The sequence below is a fragment of the Malurus melanocephalus genome, unplaced genomic scaffold (genome assembly GCF_030028575.1).
Source record: "Malurus melanocephalus ecotype Western Australia unplaced genomic scaffold, MMel_1.1 scaffold_3, whole genome shotgun sequence".
Classification (NCBI taxonomy): domain Eukaryota; kingdom Metazoa; phylum Chordata; class Aves; order Passeriformes; family Maluridae; genus Malurus; species Malurus melanocephalus.
This window is the reverse complement of record NW_026623235.1, coordinates 1,446,504-1,466,315: the sequence shown is the minus strand read 5'-3', so window position 1 is coordinate 1,466,315 and position 19,812 is coordinate 1,446,504. Positions and strand designations below refer to the sequence as shown.

General features: G+C 32.8%; 1 protein-coding gene across 3 annotated transcripts in view; it reads left to right on the top strand.

Moving 5' to 3' along the window:
- Nucleotides 1-19,812, top strand: part of CSMD3 (CUB and Sushi multiple domains 3) — a 575,335-nt gene that overhangs the window by 229,998 nt on the left and 325,525 nt on the right. Inside the window, exon 8 of one of the 3 annotated variants that reach the window (XM_057367675.1) lies at nt 8,009-8,311. The exons of the other annotated variants lie outside the window; for them this stretch is intronic. Coding sequence (XP_057223658.1) covers nt 8,009-8,311 — 303 coding nt within the window. The remainder of the gene's footprint in view (nt 1-8,008; nt 8,312-19,812) is intronic. 3 annotated transcript variants of the gene reach the window in all.

Genomic DNA, 19,812 nt, shown 5'->3' with positions numbered 1-19,812 from the left:
TCCCCTGTATTTCTTTTTCTTATTTTCACCCTTTTTTTCTGTGCCCCTGGGTGGTGGTTACAATAAATTGAGAGCATCCAAGGATCTGTTAGGAGGAGTTTGACACTCCTGGGTGTGAAGGAGTGAGCTTCTTCTTCAGTATTGGAGTTCAATTATTCATTTTTTGTATGTTTTCTTAACACAGTCTGCTTCTCTCTAGTTGTTCTTTACTAAAATCTGAAAGTTCCACATTAGCCTTCCTCAGCCATATAAAGTATGTTGCTTGCTATGCAGTGTTTGTGTAGCTTTTTCAGGTCATTATTGTAATGCAGTATTATCAGAGTACAACATTCCTGAAATGCCATCAGATCAAGAAATATTCACTTCACACCTATGAATTATCAAAAATAGTGAAAACAACCTCAGGCCAAGGCAAGACTACATGGTCTCAAKATAAATTCTGTGGTCTTATATTACTAATGGCAAAACTGTACTTTCTAGGTTGCAGCCTCTGTTAACTTTGTGAGACATAGGTAAGGCAAACAATGAATGTKCTTAAGTATTAAGATTTGTATTCAAGATGCCTTGGCTTCAACCTTGTCTTTACCATTTGCCCAGTAAATGAATAAGCTTTTGAAGAACATCACATTATTTCTARCAAGTACTATTCTGTTTAAAAACCTATAATAAAGAAAATATATATTAAATATATTAGTTATTAAAATAATCTTCCCTGTAGTGAAGATTACTATATTGGATAATTTTCTGTAGTGTTTAAATTAGTTTAGCAATCTGTAGTAATAAATTTGTGTCAAATGGCTTCTTGATAGCTTTCTTGAATAGAAAATCTGGGCATTTAGCCTGCTGAGGGCAAATATTAGTTAGACACTCAAGAGTACAAAGACTTTTTGCTACTAAGAATAARTGAAAGAGATTGTTACTGGGTGTATTCAGATTCATTATTTGCCCACATGTCTGAAGTTCACTGAAAATATTAAAAAAAGGAGTGTCAAAAGTCCTATCAATATATAGTTCAGGCTTTAGCAATAATTGTTCTATCTGAAACTGTATATTTGATTTGTGAATGCCACTTTGCTTGCTTATAACACTGAACAGATATTAGGCAACTAATATTAATATTCCTCTGAGAGTAAAAGGAAAGTGAGAATTTAATTTTGTTGAAAAGAAGTGTGAGCACTACAATATTATGGTGAGTCCATGCTGACACAAAAAACAGAATCAGAAGTCAGAACCTTTAAATTTTAAACTTACCTTGTTTTAAAATGGTTGCTATATACATTTTAATGTACAGAGTCTGTGTAGTAATTATTCTGTAAGATTTGCTTATTTGATACTATCCTGTCCTTAAAAAGGGGAAATAACGCTTTTGCACTACGAGTCACATAACCAAATGAGAAAGAAAATAAATATATAAGATATTGGCAAGGTTTTTTAGTTGAGAAATACAATAAAGGTACTCTCTTTAAGGCCAATAGATGTGAATACTTTCCATTCCCAGTATTATATAGTTCATTTCATAGATTCCTATAATATTGTTGAGAGTCCTGAAGAATTTGTAARTTGTAGTATTTGGGATATTTTTGTAGGATTATATTTAATTACACAGATTTGTATTACATTGATTCATATCTCTTGAAAAGAAAGCGAAGTATGACTATACAAAATAATTATTTTGTATTTCAAATCAGTGTTTTCTCATTTACTTATATTCATGTTAAGTTTTGGGTTTGTTTTAAAAGTAAAAGGCCTTAAAAGTAACAGGCCTTTCAAAAAGTACTGTCTCACTTAATTTAAACCAACTGAAAGAACAGTATCCATACATGGGCCTATGCTAGTAWTTTTCTYTTTTTTTCCTATTAAACAAACATATATTGCTGCAATAAAACCCATTATTTGGACAGATACATGTAAAAAAACCCAAAAAAACAAACAAACAAACAAAAAACAGATAGCTCTCTGTCTCTGTCCTGATTTTAGTAGAAAGGAAGTAAATCATGTTAGAGATGTTTAGTATTTTGACTGAATTTTCAGATTTCCAAATGTAATCAGTTTGATAAAAATAAGATGCCTAAATTTACCATACTTTCAGTATCTACTTAGAATATGTAAAGTGATCTTAAGTTCACTGAGAGAGGAATATGGAAGATCACAGACATATGCATTTGCATCTACTGAGGTATGACATATCTCCTGCATCACTGAAAATTTGTGGTTGGTGCTTAATTGTCACATTCAGACTATTTTGGTATATTTCTTACTGCAGCTATTGATTTATATGTAAAATTTTACATTAAAATAGACAAAAAGTGGAAAAAGGGAAAATAATAGAGAGGTTGAAAATAATAGAGAGGTTGAAAAAAGAGAGAGAGGAAAAAAGCAAGTTTAAAAAAATCAAAAGAGAATGTACTAATGCAGAAAAAGTAACTTCTGGTGCAAAAAAGAAATAACAATTAAATTCTGAATCAACGCTCACAATTGTGAAAAATATGAAAGGCAAATGAACTGAAAGGCCTTTTTAAACTTCTGGCTAGATGACTTTTGAAGTCTTTGCTATTTGTGTAAGTCCAGGGATCATTGCCTGTTTGAGCTAAAGTCTAGAAACCTGTTTTGTAGCATATTTTTTTCAGTCATGTGCTTCTTTAAAGCCACAGTTTTATTTCCTCTCTGAATAATTGGGAGCTGAGAATTTATTTTATCAGAGGAATGTTTTATGTCAGCCATTAATATTGATTCTGTGTTCTGAAATGTGTATTTATGTATCTGATTMCTTTATTTTGTATTATGATTTAATCTTAAGAATAGGTGAAGCTATTAGAAATTTATAAAGAATAAAAAAAGTGATGTTTTAAAATAATGTCTGGAATGACATATGTTAAAAGAGTCAAGTAAGCTGCTATATCTACACAAACTTGAAAATTCCTTTAACAGATCCGGAATATATTCTTCACTTAGGTTTCTAACTTACTGGAAGTTTTTTTTAAGCATCGGATATTTAGTGTCAGACAACATCAAAGAGAACAGTTAATTAAGATAGAAAATAAAAGCATCATCTTAATAGGATACATGGGTCACTCCAAAGTTAGTTAAGTATAGGAAGGTTTTAAGTAAGGAAGTTAAATAAGCCTTGATTAAAAGTCCTTGAACATCTGAAAGAAAGGGAAAGATGGAATATAGTTATTATGCTTTTTAAAATTCTATTTATAATTGTAACCTCCTCTTTTTCTCTTTAATGTTGTATCCATTCAATTTTTTGCTTAAAACTGTCTACACTTCTTTCTCAATTACCCATTCCAAAATTATAGACTGGCTTCTTGCTGATAAGATACACAGGAAAAGACCCTGGCTGACCTCACACCAGTCACCTCATTAGCACCTTCCTATAGTCTGAGTCTCATTTAGGGTCATCTGCATTAAGGACCTTTAGTCTTGTTTGGGAAGTCTGTGGCTGGATCGTATGTGTCATAAGGACTTATAAAGTCCTTTACCTTGAATTCATCCTGAATAAATATGATAGTGAATATTCCTATTTGCTTTCACATTTTTGACACAGTTCTTAGGAATTAATCAGCAAAAWGAATTCTAATTCATTAGAGTAGCTGTTGGACAGCAGCCTGAGATCCCATATATTTTGTCCTATGAAAAATTTACTTCTTTTCTTTAGTTCTTCTACCACTGAAGTTAAAAAAAAAAATGAATTTAGAAAATAGTCACAAATGGGCCAGACTCTCTACCTAGAGTCCAGTAACAAGTGGAGTACTACAAGTGTCTGTTCTGGTACAACTTCCCTTCAATGTGTTTATTGGTGAGCTTCAATCAATGACAGAGAGAAGTCTCATTGGATTTGTGGATGACTCCAAAATGTCAGTCTTATAGTCCAGGACCAACAGTCAGTATAGCTGAAGACAGGGTTGCCATAGGGACACGGACAAGCTGGAGAAATGAGCCAGCAGAAATCCCATGGAACTCAACAAGGGCCAGAGTAAAGTCCTACAGACGTGTAGGAAAACCCTGGCAACAGGACTATCTGATATCAAAGAGTTCTCCTGAACACACCCAGGGTGTTGTGGCAGACGGCGAGCTGAGTGTCTCAACAGTGTGCCCTGACAGCAAAGAAAGCCAACAGCATCTTGATCCGTATTAATAAGTATATAGTCAGTAGATTAAAGGGAAGGATTATTGTCCTAGACTCAACACTCCTGTGACCATAGCTGGAATAGTACATCAGGCTTTGGTATCCATGACAGGGAAGTTTTTCACTAAAGAAATTCAGTGGAGGGTCACCAAGATGGTTGGGGGCTGGTGCTCCCCTCTACCCTCTGAGGAAGCTGAGCTTTTTCAACCTGGAGAAGAAGGGGAAACATAAAGAAAAGCTTTCCCAAGTCCTCTAAAAGAGAAACAAAAAAGATTATTTCCAATGAGCWTTTTCACTCTGTTAGATGCCATTTGTGCCTTATTTTTGTTTCTTGTGAATGCTGCTCAGTGTAGGCAAAAATATTTATTATCTCCCTGGATTATTCCCTCGGGAAACACTCATAAAAAGTTAGTCCATTAGATGAATTTTAATGTGAACTTCCACTATGAGTTTATCTGGGGTAAATTTTCTTTCATATCATGTTTACAACAGGAACCCTGTGTATACTTGTAGCATATTGCATATGCAAAGTGTGTGCATCTAGCACAGATTCACAGTCTATTTTTGGAGCTTTGTTTCAGGCAAATGTCAAAGGCTCTTGCCTCTTTTCTTTACTAAAAATGATCCTGGAATCAAGAACAACTTCCACTCCCATATAAATAGAAAGGCTTATGGGTCTCCCATATGCTTGCATTATCCTAAGTTTTAACAGTTACAACACTTCTGAGCACTGTCTTGTTAAGACTGGTTTTCTGAACTGAATTTCTCTGTAGATCATCAGCTTGTTCTCTTTTCACTTCTACATAGCTACAAGTTTTTATGTGTAAATACCATTTTGAATCTTTCTTTATGTAAGTGGGCATTTCACACATGGAAGGTCCTTAGTTTCACCGATTTTTGTCTATTCTTCCATRGAGACTTGCTTAGAGAAATGCTTGTCCAGTCTAGTAGGTGTCAGACAGTTTTAGTCTGGGTTGGTCAGGTTCTCTTTCTTTGTGAGCCCATGTCCTGCACAGGAATTACTCTTTCTTAACGCCATGTCCTTACTGCTTCCTCATATGATGCAGCTTGGAAGTTCCTCAAGTTCACATCTCAGTGSCTGCTGGTGAATAAAGTGATGCTTTGCCTCTGAGCTGACTGCAAAATTTTGGKTTTTTTTCCCAAAAATCAGAGACCAGTCTTCCTTTCTTCCTTCTTGTGCCATTTATCATTAATAGGTTTTCTTTATTTTTTTTTTTTCTTCAACCAGAGTAATAAAGTAAAATAATGTGGGAGGAAAATATAATTTAGAAAATAATCTCTTCGACAGAAGAGTCAGATGTCAGATGTGATTGCAGAAGACTGAAGTAGAGAGTATGTTAAAATGCCCATGCAAAAAAAAAAAAAAAAAAAAAAAAAAAACAAAAAAAAAAAAAAAAAAAAAAAAAAAAAAAAAAAAAAGAGTTTCAACTGGTCTAGACTGTTTAATGAAATAAAGATGCCAAAATTCATACTTTAGCAGATTACAAATGGTATTTGCGGAAACATTGATGGATCTATTTGATGTGGTAGATGATATTTACAGGATTGTTTATACATAATATTAATTTTCTCTAAAAATCCTCCATGTGAATCAAACCATGTTGTTTATCTTTACTGATCTTCTGCATGAGTTCTTCAGTGTAAAAGGATGTGGAAGCCTAACAAGTTAGATATTCTATTTGAGAATTGCCTCTGTATCAAMGTAGTACTTTTCAATGTGTAAGCTTTGTAGCTCTAAGTAAGCTTAATTTTTCTTGCTCTTTTCTTTTCACATGGACTTTCTTTTAAGTTGTTCTCATTTGAAGTGCTGTGTCTATTTAAATAAATAGGATGGACCATGCCATTTGACTCAGATTCTGAATATAGTTTTGCTTCAACCTTGATATTGGAAGCAGGTGGCTGCCTGTTCTTGTACATTTTCTTGCATGATAAAGATTTGTTCACATAGATTTTGTTTTAATATTACTGCTTATGTAGTATACATTAAGTTTTCTCTGTTTTAAACATTTTTATGTTCCAAAATATCTCTTGGCCATGCATTTGTGTTTTGTGTGTTCTAAACTTGATACCAATCTGTGAAAATTTATTGTACACTGAATCATAAGTAGTCTAGACTTTTGATATTATGTGCTATTGTGACAATTTTCTTCTTTTATTCYGAAATAAATAATAAAACGCCTAGATCAATTTTAGTTACTTATACTGCTGTTATCATAGGACAGTATATAGTTTTTGGGTTTGTCTCTGACACATAAACCTGGAGTCTTAGGTGGTGTTTCTAAGATTTTTTAGTTTTGCAGGGCAAACCACCACTGTATCATTTAGAAGTGCTGTATTTCACAACAGATATTAATACATTAAAAGTCAGATAGMAAAAGTAATGTGTACCCACAGCAATTTTATTTGTTGTCTTTATAATGTTAATGTATTCTGTTACATTAGTATTTTTATTAATATGATWAAACATTTTTAGCCTAAAATTTCTGCAGTAAACAAATGAGACTTTATTAGCAAGATTGAATATTTTTGATATGAGGATCTCTTCCATTTATTTATATGGAACATTTGACAATTCTGTGAAGAGATCTGATATACTTTGTGCATGAAATATACTATATACTGCTTAGTTCCTCTGGGAGTCTTCTTCCCATTTTCTAGTGGACAGGTTTTTCTAAAAGTATGAAAACTCTTGTTGCTTTCCATCCTGACATCACTCACTGCATTTAAAGGACAAGTGTAAAAGTATGAGAGGAGAGCTCAGAATCAAAAAGAGAAGTGTGGAGTATTACTGTTTGACTGTTCAAGGGCCCCTAATTATTATTATGGAATAAAAAAAACCCATGTATTAAAGATACTAGAAAAACGTAGTACAGTTCATGCTACATCAACTTTGTTTATGCTATTTTTTATGGTGAATTTTGTTACACGTTGCCCAGTCATTTATTYGTTCCAGTGAAGATGAAGTTTCTACTGTGTTAAGCTGTTCTAAATACTCACAGGTGAGAGACTTGGCTTCTAAACATTTGCAGCCAAATGTGGGGGATGGGGAAGGATGAAAATGTTAATAGGTAAAAATTTTCTATGTATATTAAGTACTGGAGAACTTATATGTCTTAATAATGTTTTCAAAAGCAGTGCACGGGCAATTTTTTAGCTTATCAGTTTGTGTGTGAGGTCTTTTAGTAAAATAATGTAGTCAGTTACAGAAATCAGAGAGCAAAAAGAGGTTACATATGAAGCCTTTTTACTATCTTAAGTATAAATAATAACGCTGRCAAGTTTTGTTAAAATGTGTGCCTTTTATTATGTGTCTATACTTGGCCTTGTGTCAAGTCTTAATGGGCTTTTAGAGCCCTGTCAAGCTTTGATGAAAAGAGTGAGCATATCTGGCAGCCTTATTAGCAGCTGGAGTATGGCAGCTTCCCCTGCTACTTAGGTTGCTGTATAATGCTGCCATTTCACCCCTCAGTAGGATAGTTATCACTTTTCTAAGTGTGGGGGTCCTATAATTGATATAGCTGTATATTTTGCTCTAGCCATGCTGATTTCAGGACTRAATGTGCAGGGGTGGAAATTATGTGCTGTCATTATGACTGGTAAAGAAGTTTATAGTGTAAGTTTTGAGGACATTTAAATCTTAACGTGTAATATCACTATTATTACAAAATGTTCGCTAGCATTAAACAATGTTCTGATTGCTTCAATTTTTTTTTAAATAAAGCCTATTGACTTTCCTCTTTTCATGTCACTTGTCTTTACTATGATAAACAGAGGGCAATTTAATCTTTTAGATTGATCAAGAAAACACAATTCAAAAGAAAAAGTTAGCATCCAGTACTACTGTGTGTCCCACAGGTTCTACTTTCATCAAAACTGCCTCCACTGGTGAGTTAGAGGAGCATATTGCGGCCACTACTGGTGCCATTACTGTTGCTAGCACATCTGCTGGTGTTGCTGTATCCAGTGCAGTGACCACCCATAGACAACCTTCTGAAGAACGAGTACAAGCTATGAATATAAGGAAATCAGTTCTGGAGTCGGCCACTTGCAAGGAAGCACTCTCTCTTCATCGAGCAGATTCACAAAGCACAAGAAGACGACCAAGAAATGCTGAACAGATAGAAAGAACTAAAGAACTTGCAGTTGTTACTCATAGAGGTATTGGATATTATTTTACTTGTGCCCATGTAGTTATAAAAAAATATTTTGTATCAATTAAGAATGAAAGTTCAGGTATCCATTCAGGGAATGTAGTTGACTCAAATGGGAAAGGGATTAAATCTGCCTAAATTTGAGTTCTAGTGGGGCAGTCAGATGGAAAAATGAAATTAGTGATCMTACTGTCTTGGTTGTCTAAATTGATTTAATTTATAAAACGACAAAATGTACACGTAAGAAATTTTCTTTTGATGTGACTTTATAGTTTATATCATTATATTTCATAATGAAACCTAGTGTAAAAGACATATGATGAAAGTTTAGAGATTTGAGATTAGAATATTAATCTATTCTGCATATTTATCTATTCTGTGATTAGACATAATTAACTATAGCATTCAAAATGTACTTTATAAATAGCTGCTCTCTTAAACTAGTAGGTGATGCAGTTGTATTCATCTCCCCTCTATTTAAATCTTCAGCAAAATTTTGGTCTTCAAAACATCTACACATTTTCATTCTATCAAACATGAAATCCATGATCAAAGCAACATTTACAATGCTAGGAAATTCAGCAAATATTAAAATGCTAAAGCTAAAGATTTTATATTTTTCTATATTGAGATTATMTAATCCGCATGCTAAAGTATAATGAACAACATTTGGAGTATAAAACAAGCATTATTTGCTGTGTTAAAAWGTAAATGTCGATATCTGAAACATGAAGCTGAGAAAAAGTAATGCTGGAATGTCTTAATTTAACCAGCAGATATTCATAAAAAAATTGCATGTGGTGTATTTTTACACATGCACAATTTCAGAAAAGGATCAGCTTAATTTTGCTGGCTAATGTTGAATACCGTTTGTTATATATTTTCAGTTTTTATTGCGTGCTTCATGTTAATGAATTATACATGAAAAATTTATAAATACAAATACATTTATTAGAAGCATCTTTTATAGCACAAGGAATTTGTAGAATTCTTGTTATATCATTSATACTTTGTAAAGACATTTTTATATTGGAACCTGTTGTCTTACTGRATAGTCACCTACTATAAGCTCTTGTAGCTTCATTTACTAACACCTATTGAAACAGCAGAGCTGCTGTTCTTCAGAATTTTAAAATATATAATTTAAAAAGCATAACTGAAACACCCTGTTTTTGRTTTGCATATGAAATAGAAATCATTAAATAATATTTATGTTTCATTTATATTAATTTCAGTGGAAATCTGAAGTATGTTCTGGTTATTGGCTGATATAAATTAATCAACACTTTGGTTTGTACTGGTTGTGTGGCTAGGCACTCACTTCACAACATCTTTGCTGAAATTAAAAAAGCCAGGCTTATTTTCAGTTTTGAGAGAGTATTTGAGGACCTGTAAGAATATGTTCTAGTTTAAAGATGTTGGACTGTACTAATTTGGCAGTTAAATATGTCAGTAATTGTGATATACATACAGTTTGGTTTTTTTTTTCATTTGCTGTTTGGAATCATTACACTGCAGTGTTCTCTCCACTGTTTTGTCAGTGTTCATTTGACCTCTTCTTTACTCCAAGATATAGGTGATGCACACACTTCCAAATTATTTCATCATGCTAAAGTACTGAACATTAGAATATGAAAAAATCAAGAATAATAATGTTGTGGTTCTTATTTTTCATATATTAAAACAGTATTACAGGTATGACAACCCACATACAAGTGAAATCAGACCTGTATAGACTTTAGTGGAGAAGAAAGCCCACACCTAGGTCACTGTGCATTTTATTCCCTCATGCAACATTGAAAGTCTTGATTTTGCTAGCAGTCATTGTAAAAAATCTTTAGAATTTTTTACTGTTTCTGTAACTCACAGAGCAGTATATATGTGCATGCTATTAAAAAGATATCCCTTTATTGAGTAAAAATTTACCATTTTTTGTTCAGCAAATGTCAATATTTGATGACCACCATTAAAACATATCAAATGATCTTCCACAAATAACCTATAACCTATACTTTTCTTACATAAAATATTCCTTACTAAAAAGACATAGACGTATTCTGAAGGAATTTTTGTGAATGTGAGATATTCGTTAATTGACTTGAAAGAATTTCCATGATGGGGGATGTTCCAGAGGTATTTTTGTAGAGTTTCCTGTAGGTTATTATTGAAGTATTCTAGCCTCTCTTTGAAAATGTTACAGATAAAATGCAGAGTCTAAAAGCTCCTTGTCTTGCTCTGCATTATTAAATGACTATAGAATTATATAAGAGCTACTTAAGAATTTTATATGACTTCCTTTTTAAATTATTTCTCTATTTAATAGATATTAAAATTAGTTTTTACTTTGAAAATGAACTTTTTGCAGTGGTCTAGATTGTAATTTAAGAATTACACTCCTAAATTATGCAAATTGCTTCATAATTGAGAAGGAAAATTTCAATATACTAAATATAATTACTAAAACTTGGTATATATGTGTGTGAATACTTAAAATTGTGAAAAATTATTGTACCTATAAAACTAACTGTGGGGTCTTTTGAAAATATTGCTAGTAAGACCAGAATAGTGCAGTTTTATGATACATTAGCACTGATGCAATCATAGCTGCAGAAAAAGAGTAGTACTGTTGGCTTCCATTAGATTGTTCTGTGAATAAGGTCTTTCAATACTGTTCTGTTTTGTAAACATTTTTTGAAGTGTATGCACCATCAAGATGCATAGAGAGTAGAGGTTTATATGTATCCAAAATCCAAGTGCTAGGTGTAAATTACTGTACTAGAGATACTATGTGGGCCTCAACAATAATTTAAATTGTGTCAGAGGCTGGCTGACAAATATCTTCTCTAAGCTTATTAGCTGGAAAAAGAAACCCTAGGTTCATTTGGTGAAATACTTTCATTAGAAGTAGGAAAGTGCACGTATTATTTTATAGGGCAGTAGTAATACCATTAATACWGTACATGATTGTATTTTCTTCATCAATAAGAATTCCGACTGAATCAGATGCATAAAGGTACTATAAYGGTGTTACATTTTCCCAGTCATTCCACCTTACAAAATAAAATGTRAGACAGAAAGAAAGCATAAATTCTGAAGTGAACGTCAGGATGTAAAGAATTTAAATAAGGACAAGTTGGTATAAAATATATACATATTTTCATCAGGGAGATGAAGGAGTTCTTGTTATTGGAAAAATAAAGCCTTCTTCTAGACAGAGGTAGTAGATGGATGAGAAGCTTGCTTTTAAGACGCACCTCAATAGGCTAATGAAAAATATATTTAGATTGGATAGGTGAAAGTGAAACACAGTACCTTCTGGGTCCTTAGTTTTAATAAAACCCAAACGTTCAAATTCAGGAAAGTTTAGGTCCTCCTCTATTCAGAAAAAAAAAAAAAAACCCCCAAAAAAAACAGGGAAAAGGAGATCCCCAACCCCTTTCATTCAGTTAAACCTAGGAACTTCAAATGCTGAGATTTCAGTAGCAATTCTTTTTGATACTACAATCATAGTTTCTAGTATGATCTGTGTTTTTCAGGTGGCAAGACAAGAAGGTAATTGAAAATGATGGAAAAAAATATAGAAACATGTTATTTCCCTGTGGGTTTTTTTCCTGTTTAAGTATTTTAGGAGCTGTTGGCTTCAGCATGAGTAAAGTAATAGAGCATTATCTGACATTTTTTTTCTTTTCTACTATTTGTGTTTCATACAGTACAAATTCAGAGTTTAGCGATGCTGTTATCCCTGTAGAATTGTTCTATAACTTATATTAACTACATCTTTTACTTAATAAGGCTCTGGAATTTTTATTTGTGTATATGCATACATCATGAGAGACATCTTGGAACATTTTCTTGTGAGGGCTTGTATAGACTTCTACTGTCTAAAGATATGTTAAGAGGCATATGGCCAAATGGTAAAAGGCACAGTGTGCTTAATAATATGACACAAAATTTTGGTCAGTCCTGAAGTGGTCAGGCAGTTGAATATTGGATAATGTTGGTCCCTTTCACCTATTCTATGGTTTCTATTCTGTTTTCAATGTTCGTYTTTATATGGAAATACATGTACATCATAATTAAGCACCCCTCAAAAACAAATGAGTACCATGTGCAAGCAATGTAAAAAGATCTCTAGTACAGATCATAAGTCATAAATTAAATTTACAAAAAATAAAGCGTCTGAAAAAGAGGTATAGTAGTTGAAGGAAAAAAAAAAAAAAATCCTTAGCAGACTAAGGCTCAAAAGGTGCTGGGAAGTCTTAATGGATGACTCTAATCATCATCTAGCACTTCAAACATGTCTCAGTGCTTTCCTTAGGAAAATTATTTTCAAGAGAACTGTGGATTCAAAAAAATTTCATGATTTCAAGCTTTTSTTTCTAAAGAGCAGAAATGTCACTTAGCATTTGCAAATTTTTWGCCATATATTCTCAGTCTGAGGATTGAAGTATATATATGTTTTACAAAATCTTATTGATTATACTGATATCTTCTCTTTATGTTTTCAACTCTATTTTTTTATTATTGTCTTGTAAAGCCTTTGTAATTTCTCTCCTTTCCCCTTCATTCTTTAAGAACACTCATCTATCCCAGCTTGCCTTATGCTTTTTGATATCTGGCTTTATGTAGTATCTTAGTAATGGCCAGGAAAAAAAAGAGAGAGAAAATCTTGCTATTGGGCAKTTCCTATTAAACCAGCATTTCTTTTTCCTCCTGTCTTAGAGAAGAATTTATGGTGATAGAAGGCAAGAAGATTTTAAGATTAGTTAAAGGAAATGAAATAATATGCTAATGAAACTTATGGGAACAAAAGGRTGTTATGAGAAAGTTAATTATCTTGATTTTTTTTCTTTTTTTTTTGGAAAGATTATGATAAGAGTGATAGATTAGTAATTTGGGATTATCCGATATAAATATTTTAAGGGTTTTTTAGAAAATATATAGTCACATATCCTAATTTTTTGAGGTTTACTTAGAAGCAGGAAGAGAAAAGGAGGAGTATGATAGAGATGTTTTTTAAAGAGCTGGTAAATACTTTCAAATAGATAGTAGAAAGTATTAGTATTAGTAGATAATCAGTGTGCACATGTTTTCAGGTTTTTTTTTTTTTTTTTTTTTGTTAGTGAACCCAGAACTGCAAAGATGGGAGTCTGAAGAAAGTAAATGTGTTTGGCAGTAAGATTATTGCATTTTATATTTCTAAGATTATTTTTATATAAGAAAATTTATATATAAGAAGTTTTCTTTCTGGAAAATTTTAAAAGTTTCAAGAAACAAGCATAACACAAATGTAATCTAACACTCAAACGTTCCATCACTGAATTACATTTGTTTAATATTTCATAATGCTTTAGGAAATACCTATTTAATAAGTGCAGCAAATCACATATATATGTACTGTTTGGTGGATGAACTCTGTAATTGATAGTTTGTTAATGTCAAGATTTTTATTATAGAGAAGTGATAATAATGCTCTGAACTTCTTGATATCTTCCCACTTGGGAGGAGGAAAGGAGATAATTTTTCATCCAACAGCCAAATCTTTAGTGGTTAGGAGGAGGAAAGGGGAAAAAAAAMCCCGTCATACTGATTTCAATAAAGGACTTGTGTTAATGTTTTATTTGAACTACCTTTTATACTTCCCTGTCAGTTTTCTTCTCAGAATTTATTTCTCCTATTTATGTTTTTCACAGTTCCTGCAGTTGTGAATTGTTCTTCATCACACTATACATGTTTACTTCTATAATTGATATTGGTCTGATGTGTGGTGTCATTACTTTCCCTTGGTATTTCAGATTTTCTTCTTTTGACCACAAATTCTTGTATAAATCAGCTGTATTGTACTTAGAATAGAAAAAGCAACTTATCATTAGTGTAATKATAAATTAATATTAAAATATACATATTAACTATACTTTTATTTTTCTTTTTTTTTCAAATTAGGGAAATTTGATATACATGTAATATAGAATATATTAGCAAAACTGTAATTTTGATCATTGTAAATTCGTAATAGTGCACTAATTCAGTGTAGCAATGCAGTAGTTGCAGTAAAATTTGATTTGACCAGGGTACTTTACAGCTGAGAGGGGTGGGGGACGTGGGGAAATGGATGGAGGGGGTGGTTAGTAAATGAAAAACTAAGCTCATGTGGAAAGGGAAAAAGTTAATAGTGGATGAAAATGAAAAGTGGATGTTTCACYACTTTGAAGTCTATTCATCTTCTGTATGGCTCTTCATATTTAATAAATCATTAACCTATGCAGTTCATACTGTATTAMAAAACTGATGAAAATTCATGTWCTCTAATGTTGGCTTTCCAGGTACAGAAAGGTTTGGGAGGATAGTGCTACGTTTGTCATTGTGTTGAGTTACTGTGAACTTTATTTGGGTAATCACTAGGTTTAGAGAGTTTTAATGTAAATTTCAGCAGCCTGAAGTGTCATCACATAAAAATTAAACGTTCCTATCTCTTCCCTCGTATGCCCATCCCATTTGTGCAATCCCTTGAAGTGGTGATCCCTAAGATATCTGGATATTCAACACTTGCATTATTGGAATTTGGAAATTCTGCATAATTAGTTGTATCACATGTGTAGTGAATGTCGAGTGAATGCAAAAAATAGAGAAAAGGAACTGACTTTTACCTGAATAGTAAATTCAACACATTCAGTCTGTGGATATGCTTCTACAGGAAATAAAATGAATTAGACATATTCCTGATGAACTGAAAGTATGGTGCATAATTTATTTGGCATATCTGCACATGTGCAGCGAATCTGGAAGTCCAAAGTATCTGAGTCTCTTGTTTCTTCTTTCTKTGTCATTAGAAATAGCAGTTGTTGTGAGTAAAATCTGTCGTCATCATCATGCAGATTTTAAATAATCAGTGAATCACTGGTTCTGCGCAAGTCAAAATCAGTTYTGCACTGTATTTCAAACAATATTTTTCTATCACTTCAGAAGGCAGTTGATGAATTAATTACTCTTTATTTCTCAGATAATTTGTTTTCCCACAGTATTATATTTTTGCAGATGTAATTTAAGTAGGGCTGTACATACAATCTTGAAATAGCGGCTTTGATATGATGTTATTGTTCTCCATCTCCATTAGTTGAGTGATAGCAAATGTGAAGTAGGAGWAGTTCTGGAGAAGGGACGTGGAGAAGGAAAAAGATGTTTCCATTTCTCTGTATAGTTGTAGCAATGGAACCTGAGTGTGTTCTTTGGCTAGAGCAGTGGTGTTTTAGTCCTCAGAATTTTAAATCTTGTTTATGTTTGATATGAAAATTTACAAAATATAGAAATGACAGGCTAGACACTTCTYTACATGCTGTTGCATAACCAAAACAAAGACGTGAATTTGTGGGTTAACAGTGTTTTAAATAAATRTATGGCTGTATACATATAAATCATGGCTGTATACCATGATGCTTCCATATTGTAGAAGCAAATTTTGCTTCTTGAAATTTATGTCTCATTCGGCCCTCAGGATACACTTTTTCAATGAAGCCAGAACTGTGTCAACTGAACAATTTTCATTCAAAATGAATTTTTTTTCTGGTGCTTGAGAGCTTGCCRTACTTTAGGTTGTTATTCCAATTTTACATCTAAGTGGGTTTTTAATGATATATGTGCTTAAAAYTTACATACTTGAGGGCCTTTTTTTAATGTAGTACCTATACTGAAATGTAAAGTGCTGGAATTGCCTTWCTTTGTCTGGTCTCATAAGCGTTTCTGTGTTGCATGTTGGCATATGAATTTGCATCAATATACACTAATTATACAGACTTTTTATTATAAAAAGAAAAAAATAATAATTTTTATGTGTGCCTAAAATTTTTCCTGTAGATGTTAGAATCTTCATGATCTTACATGGGAGACCATTTTGGTCAAAAGCTTCAAAAARATAATTTTGAACTAATTTCACTTTAAATTGGCTGCTTGAAAAGTGTACATGTCCCTGGTTTGTCTGTTGACTGAATWTTAACTCACACATCTGTAATGCAGAAGTTCTTACCTGGACTTCTTTCATTACTAGGACAATTCATATCCTTCCCTCCTTAATAAAGCATTTCTTATTTATGGAAAATATTAGGCCTTGTAACCTTAGAAAAGGTTACAGAGAGTGGGGTGGGAAAGGTGAGGCTGTGCAGTCTGGGGAAGTGAAGGCTTAGTGGGGGCTTTAAAGTACCTTCAGTTACCTCAAGAGGACATACAAGARAGCTGGAGAGGGACATTTTACATGGCCATGTATGTAGTGATAAGACAAGGGAGGGGGATGGCTTTAAGCTGAAGGAGGGTAGGTKTAGATTAAATATTAATAAATTCTTTGCCATGWGGGTGGTGAGGTCATAAACATAGACATGTTTTACAGAGAAGCTGTGGTTTCCCCATTCATGGAAATGTTCAAGGCCAGGTTGGATGGGGCTTTCAGCAAGGTGTTTTATGGGAAGGTGTCCTGTCCACAGCAGTGGGTTTGGATCTAGATGATCCTTAGGTCCCTTCCAACCCAAACCATTCTATAATTCTGTAATAATAATTCTCTATTAGCATTAAAGTGACTTGAAAAAAAACATGAGCAGCTTTGAGAAGAAATCCCAGAGTGGATGCTTAAATTATTTTCAGGGCTTTGACATAATTTCTGATTTGGTTTTACAGAGTTCTGATTCTACTCTTTAGGCTTCATCAAGTCATGTGATCAAAACTAGATTCAGGATTGTCAGACTTATTTAGATAGGAGTTGTGCACCAGTGTTCCTTCTCCAGAAATAAGCAATACAAATAAACAAACCTGCTGTCCTTATCTATAAATTTAAACAAACTAACCAAACAACCTAGAAGCCATATGCATTTCAAGTAGTATTAAAAAAAAAATAAATAAGCTTCTCCTTGCATTGTAACASTGGGCAGATGGTAACAACATATAGGTTTTTATAAACTGAGATTATTTTTAAAATATACTTTCGTCTCATCACTACCTTCCTATTAGATTGGTATGTCATCACAGAAGAATCCTACTTCATTGTGGTAATCTGTTTTCTTGGCTCTTGGCTGTTTGAAAATATGACAAAATACTAGTCTGACCATATTTAGCTATTTGTAGCATTGTTGCATCTGAACTCTTTTTCTTGAGAGAATTGGGCATATAAACTTATCTTATGCAAAAGTAGGTATCTTAAGACCAGATGAATTGAACTCTTGAAGTGTCTGTTTTTCGTTGTGGATAGCTTAGATGTGTACCACTGCAGAGTTTGCTGTCATGAATCCATCCTCTGAGTCTTGTGAAAATGGAATTCACTTTCAGTACTTAACTGTCATGTGTTTGACATGCAAAATAATGTATATTTTGCCAAGTATAAAATAATGTATTTGTTGGGTAGGGGATATTTTTTGTGATGGTGTGGTTGTTTCTATGTGTGTTCATGCATATGCAGCCCAACACATAGTTTAGTGATGGCATGTTTGCCATATAAATTTCTATAACTACACCTTCACAATGTATTCAGAAGCTACTGTTCAATAAATCAACATACAAACCTCAGTTAGGAGTAAAATTCTTTTCTGGTAAAGGTGCTTTAGAGAACTGGGATTGCTTGCTTTCCTATTGGTATTTAATGATGCAAACAATTATAAAAGCTTTGATTAATTTCAAGGTGCTTACCAAGATACTCTTTTAACTATTTTCAGTTCCACCTTAGATCTTGTGAACCCTTTGTATGTACATAAACTATGGATATGCCATTCAGGTGTTTCAGAATGCATAGAAACAAATGAGAATAAATGCAGGAGAGTCTTCCTTTTTTATTGTGTAATGATGACTTCTGAAAATAAAGGGCAAACATGTCTGTAATGAAAGCATTTTAACCTATTCCAGCACCTGAGATCACATATTCAAGACCACTTCAATTTTGCTTAGATGCTGGAAGAGTAACTAAGACTATTTTCTGATTCTTGAGTTATTTTATTCTGATCCTCAAAGAAGGCCAGGAGAGGATTAGACCTGTAGTCCAACATTCATATTTACATAGAAGTAGCATTTTAGAAAGCTCAGATAATGAGAAAGGGCATTACTGTTATTCCAGTATTGCTCTACTGTAAGGAAGTACCTTTCTTGGGTCTGTGATGTCCACTGACGATAGACTTGCTTATGGACTTAAATTAATTTGGAGAGGGTTAGGGGCCTCTGCTATTAAAGGTGAAAACCCCCCAAAATCTAGTATTTTGTGCAACGGATATGTTTCATTTCTGCAAATAATGTTTCCCAGAACCATTATCAATGTTTRTAAGTTATGTTATAGTAACACAGAAGTAAATTTACATTTTGCCTTTTGAGATAATAGTGTTTCTGTATTTATAAGAAATAAAATAAATAATTTAAATAAATAATATAAGAAAGAAAATAAGAAATATATTTCTCCTCAATCAGAAGTGTAAAAATAAGTATTAACACTGTATGATACAAGTATCCTTTGTATCGAGAACTCCTCCTTTAAGTTCTCGTTCTTCGTAGTACACTTTCTTCTGAATCTGCTTCTGCTCTTGTGCTTAGTAATGATACTTTTATTTATAGAAATGTATCAGTAATATTTTGCTACTGTGGTATTTAAGTAAAGTTGTTTGAATATCCATCGATTTTCCATAAGAAGTAATGGATATGAAAAATTCCATGATGATGTACACTCTATCTTAGGTTGAATTCTCCTAGACATAGTTCCTTTAATCTATGCTRTCTTCATCAGCAGTATTTCCTTGTAGCCAACATAAAACATCTTCTGCCATAAATATAGCTTTTAGTTTGTTTTTTTTCTTTTTTAATGTAGTGACTATAGTGGCTATAAAGCCATTTAGGTATATTGTGCCTAAAATAAACCTACTTAAAATAGAAAACCTTTTGGAAGGTCTGTTCTAATGGATAGTTCACTGCTCACAGGCCAAACGTTTTAGAGATAAGAGACAGTTTAATGACTGAGAAATAAAGTTTCTTGCAGTCTTTTTGCTTATTCTTGCTTACTTTATACATACATATATATATATATATATATAATTTTGGATTTATTATGTTTTAATTAGTTGTTTTCTTTCAAAGGTTTATTGAGGTCACAAGGTTTGCCTGGCTTGACTGTCATTATTGTAAAGCCAGCCTGAAATAAGGACTTTTAGAGAAACAKATGAGCTGTGGGCTTAGGGGAGAGGTGGGAGCCAGCTACCTTCTGTATCCCATTTTGCAAGTAACAGTTTTCAAGCTAGAAAGAAGACCAGCTGCAGAACCAACAGCAGAACAGCAGACTGTATTTTATTTTCTATATTCAAATATCTTTTTTCCTTTTCTTTTTTCTCGACACAGAAGAAAGAGCTGTTTTAAAGCAAACATATTTATAATTCTTTTCATTTTCCAAGTTCCATTGTGTTTTACACAATTATGTGGTTCATGGAAATAAACACTTTTGGCCATACTTTTTTTTATTAGTCATGCTGGAGAAAAATTAAGCTGCAAATCTCACTTCTT